The sequence below is a fragment of the Montipora capricornis genome, chromosome 6 (genome assembly GCF_036669925.1).
Source record: "Montipora capricornis isolate CH-2021 chromosome 6, ASM3666992v2, whole genome shotgun sequence".
NCBI classification, from domain to species: domain Eukaryota; kingdom Metazoa; phylum Cnidaria; class Anthozoa; order Scleractinia; family Acroporidae; genus Montipora; species Montipora capricornis.
Window position 1 is genome coordinate 46749887 of NC_090888.1, and position 4105 is coordinate 46753991.

A 4105-nucleotide genomic window follows, 5' to 3' on the forward strand; every position below is an offset into this window, starting at 1 on the left:
AGCGAGTCACGAGCAAACACTGTGCGCAAAAAACGCGTGGGAGCTGCCTCGACCTCAGTTCCCACGCGTTATTCCTCTCCCGCGAAACATTAGCCTACTTTGCACAAAACGTCATCTAAATAGAATTTAGAGAGCGAAAAAGCAGTATCATGTGCGCTTCTAATTTTTGGCTCCTGATATGCCTTCATACAAATGAGAATTAAATTTCTGTTAGTGTATGAATGCAGGTTGTGGTTATGACATGAGGAAGAGGATGATGACGATGGTGGAAATGAAGATAATGATGATTATCACGATGATAAAGATGACGCCGATGATGATGACAAACACGCTGTCTTCACCCTTTTCACGTAACTTAAATACTCCTTTATGCTACAGTAATCATCGCGGTAAGGTAAAGGTAAAGTCTGCTACAAGCCTAGAAGGCCCATTAGGCCGGCGCTTAACTCCGCTTACTGTAGCATGACGCGACTAGGAGTATTTCTACTCCCCCCTGGATGGGATGCTAGTCCATCGCAGGGTTACCCCCAGCATTATTTGCCGATACCCATTTATACACCTGGGTGGAGAGAGGCACCGTGGGAGTAAAGTGTCTTGCCCAAGAGCACAACACAATACCCCCCGCCCAGGACCTGAACCACTCGATCCGGAGTCGAGCGCACTAACCATGAAGCCACCGCGCCTCCCCTAATCATAATCATCGTGGTCAGGTAAGCAATTTAGTCCCGGGAAAAGAGAAGGGGGAGGGCTTTGCATATGAAAGGACGGGGATGCTAGTCCGAAATTTTGAATTAAAACCCTAAAAGAGACCTATCTGGGCGTGGCCTAGGCTTTTTTTAACCCCTAAAATAAACTATGCTTAAAACATATTAAATATATTTATTTTTATTTTTATTCACGTGCAACCCTAAAAGAGACCTTCACCCTTCACAGCTACATATCAGCTACATATGGTGGCGTTTTGCCAAGAAATGCAAGTGATACCAAAATCCCAAAATTTACCCGCCTCTTTCATAAGTACGCGAGTCTCCCTCAAGGGGATGGCGTAAATAAGCATTCCTTGCCTACTCTTATGCAGTGACCATTCATACCCTCATTTCACGTCTGCAGTTAATATTTGCACTGCATTTACTTGAGCAACTGACTGCTGGACTAGAACCATCGACTCATCTCCTACATTGCCCGCATGTAATAAAGTATTTTTGCACTTGTGAAGGATATCATTAACTGGATATTTGGTATCAGCAGGAGCCAATAAACAGGAGCGTAGATTTTAACCACATTTGTCACCGTGTTTTCTCAGCTCAAGTTAGTACGGGGACGTCGGAGCGGCCGGTTTATTTTCATCCTAGCCTCATATGGTAACTCATCATGTGCTTGTGCTTTTCACTTCAGTTAAGCCCTGTTTACCTGGGTTTTCGACTTGGGGTGGGTGACCACCTAGTCTGGCTAATCACAAAGAAAATCACGGTGCACAACTGTAGATTTCCAAATTCCATTCTGTTCTTTCAATAGCATCACTTTTTTTGGAAATAACCGACAAGCTAACTGTCAACATCCAAAGTGAACACTTTCTTTAATTTCGGTCCGCGACTTGTTTTCGATAGATTTACCGTGAAACAGAAGCCTTCAATAACAAATTATTACCCTTGGAAAAAGTCTTTTCTGTGGTCCGTAACCTATGTAGAAGCTCCGGTCTAAAAAAAATATCACTTGGTCTTAACTAAGTGCCGTGACAGCGATATAGTAAGGGAGCGGCAAGCAACTGGTTTTTGGAAAGCAGTTGAAGTTTGTTCTTCCGCCTCCAAATAAAAAAAACAACAGAATAAATAGAATTTGGTGTGTTGCCTGCCAAACGGCAGTAAAGACGCATTCTCACTAAAAGCAGCTGAAGTTTGTTTCTGCGCCTCCATATAGAAGAAATAATAGAATAAATAGAATTTGGGGTGTTGCCTAGCAAACGGCAGTAAAGACGCATCCTCACTAGCCCACGATAGGGAGCAGGGCTCCCACCAGTGTGGCCCTGGTTCGATTCCAAGACTTGACGTCACATTAGGGTTGGTTCTCTACTCTGCTCCAAGAGGTTCTCCTCTGGCCTGACAATCCGCTCACTTCCGCTCACCTCAAAAACCAATGCTCGATTTGATTTCTATGTACATGCAGTGTCCCCAATTAGTGTCTCAGCTCAACAAGTCTTGACTCTTAAATGAAGTTCATTATCATTATTTTTACCAGAATAAGAAAAAAAGAAACCGTTGAATAGGAATAAAGTAAAAAAAGTAAAGTAAAGTAACCATATTTAACGTCGATAATTCGTAAAAGTAATTCAACTGACAAACTTGAGGTCGACAGTGCGCTCATTTTACTCCCCCCTCTTCATCAGTGCTCCGTTTTACGGGTATTTACAGCTACTTAGCTACACGGAAAGGAAAGAAGTCGAAACAAGGATGCGAGATCGGGGAATCGAACTCAGGACCTCTTGCATCAAGGCCGCGCACTAACAGACTGCGCCATCCTTGCTCCATGCTCCTTGCTCTCTGTGGCTTGATAACATTGCAAACATACTGTCCTACAGTGCGAAATAGTAGCGCCTTTTGCTCTAACTTCTCGTCCATTTGACTTCATTTACGTCCTATTTTTCGCGAAGTTGGTATCACCTTCCCAAACTGTTTAAGACCACAAATGTTGACAAGAGAGTTGCTCCTGATTGAGATTAGCACCAACCAAGTCCAACGAAGAAACGCATCGACTCAAAGACAGCGCTATTACAACCCTTCCTTGAGGTAAACCAGTGATCAACCCAGAAATGCATGGATCACGTTTTCTGCATAACTAAGATCTTTAAGCGTGCTGAAAATAAAAAGAACACCAAGGTTAATGTTGGACGCAAGAGAAATTGTTCCCTTTCAACAACCACTGGTTCCATTTCAAAGCGCGCCCTCGTAAATATTTGAGCGATGGTCAACACGAGAAGAAATTATTGTGTCACTAACAAATTCAGATGAAAGAAATTGCTCATTACTTGGGTCGCTTTGTTGAAAAAAAAAAGCGCTTAAGACCTGTGGATGAAAGGATTTGCTATCAAGATTTGCGATTTCTCTTTGCTTTCCGCTTTCGGTAATACCGCTTTAACGCTTTCCAGATTTGGTCGTTTTAAACTAAATACGCTCTGCTAAAATTTGCAGACTCTAACGATATCTATTGTGGTTTTACATGTCATTTTTGTTTGCAGTTTTCAGTAATTCCCTTGACTCCTCCCTTCCCCCCAAATTCATTCATTTCAAAATGCGTTCTCGGGATCGACTTCTGGCCTCGACAACTTATGTGGGTGGACTTCGTTGACTCTGTACTCTGCTCCACGGCGTCTTTCTGCGAGCCCTGCCGTTTTCCTATCTTTTCAAAAAAAAACAACATTTGGTTCTATCTGCTTTACTTTGACTGGAAGAATGAATAAGTTGCGTTCTGAAGAAACTGTGGTGCTGCGTTGGCTGGGAGTGAAACAAGGACAAGTGGTTTTATCCAACGAGCTGATAACGGTAAATGAAACAACGGAAGAATGCTAACAAAAGCTTTCTCGCAGTGGTTCATTTAACCTTATTATATGGACGAGTGTTTTACCGGGAACTAAATACTCGTAGAATCAATACGACCACTACATCCGGGAACCGAGTGGCGTATTTTTCGTATGTAACACAACTAGTCATATTTAGGAACGACGTCACGATTTCCGCCTTTTTTGGTTTGTATTTATTCCCAGTATTTGCATTAAGGCCTGCTTTTCAATCCTACCATGTATATTTATTGTCCATATAATAAAAAAATATAAAAAAACGGTAGCTTGTTCTCGTGGCAAGAACAGTATCTTGTTCCTGCCATTCAAACATTAAATTTGTGTTATTCTTCTCACCACCATGTAATATCCTCTCTTTATCAACTCGTTAACTACTAAATTTCCTATAACTTGCCTTGATTTGCCGTCTCCCCGATTCTAACTGTAATAGAGCACTTGGCCATAGAAGTTCAACGCATTAATGACTCAGAAGTAATTATTGTCATTATCCTGGAAAACTCGTAAATGATGTTATCTCACCTTACGATGTGATGG

General features: G+C 42.0%; 1 protein-coding gene across 1 annotated transcript in view; it reads right to left on the bottom strand.

Moving 5' to 3' along the window:
• Positions 1-869: 869 nt before the first annotated feature.
• The window catches only part of LOC138054021 (cytochrome b5 reductase 4-like), a 19850-nt gene continuing 16614 nt past the window's right edge, over positions 870-4105 (bottom strand). The window contains exons 13-14 of the mRNA XM_068900542.1: positions 4091-4105; positions 870-2850 (exon numbers count right to left, since the gene is read on the bottom strand). The exon at positions 4091-4105 is cut by the window's right edge and continues 159 nt beyond it. Coding sequence (XP_068756643.1) covers positions 2796-2850; positions 4091-4105 — 70 coding nt within the window. The 3' untranslated portion in view covers positions 870-2795. The remainder of the gene's footprint in view (positions 2851-4090) is intronic.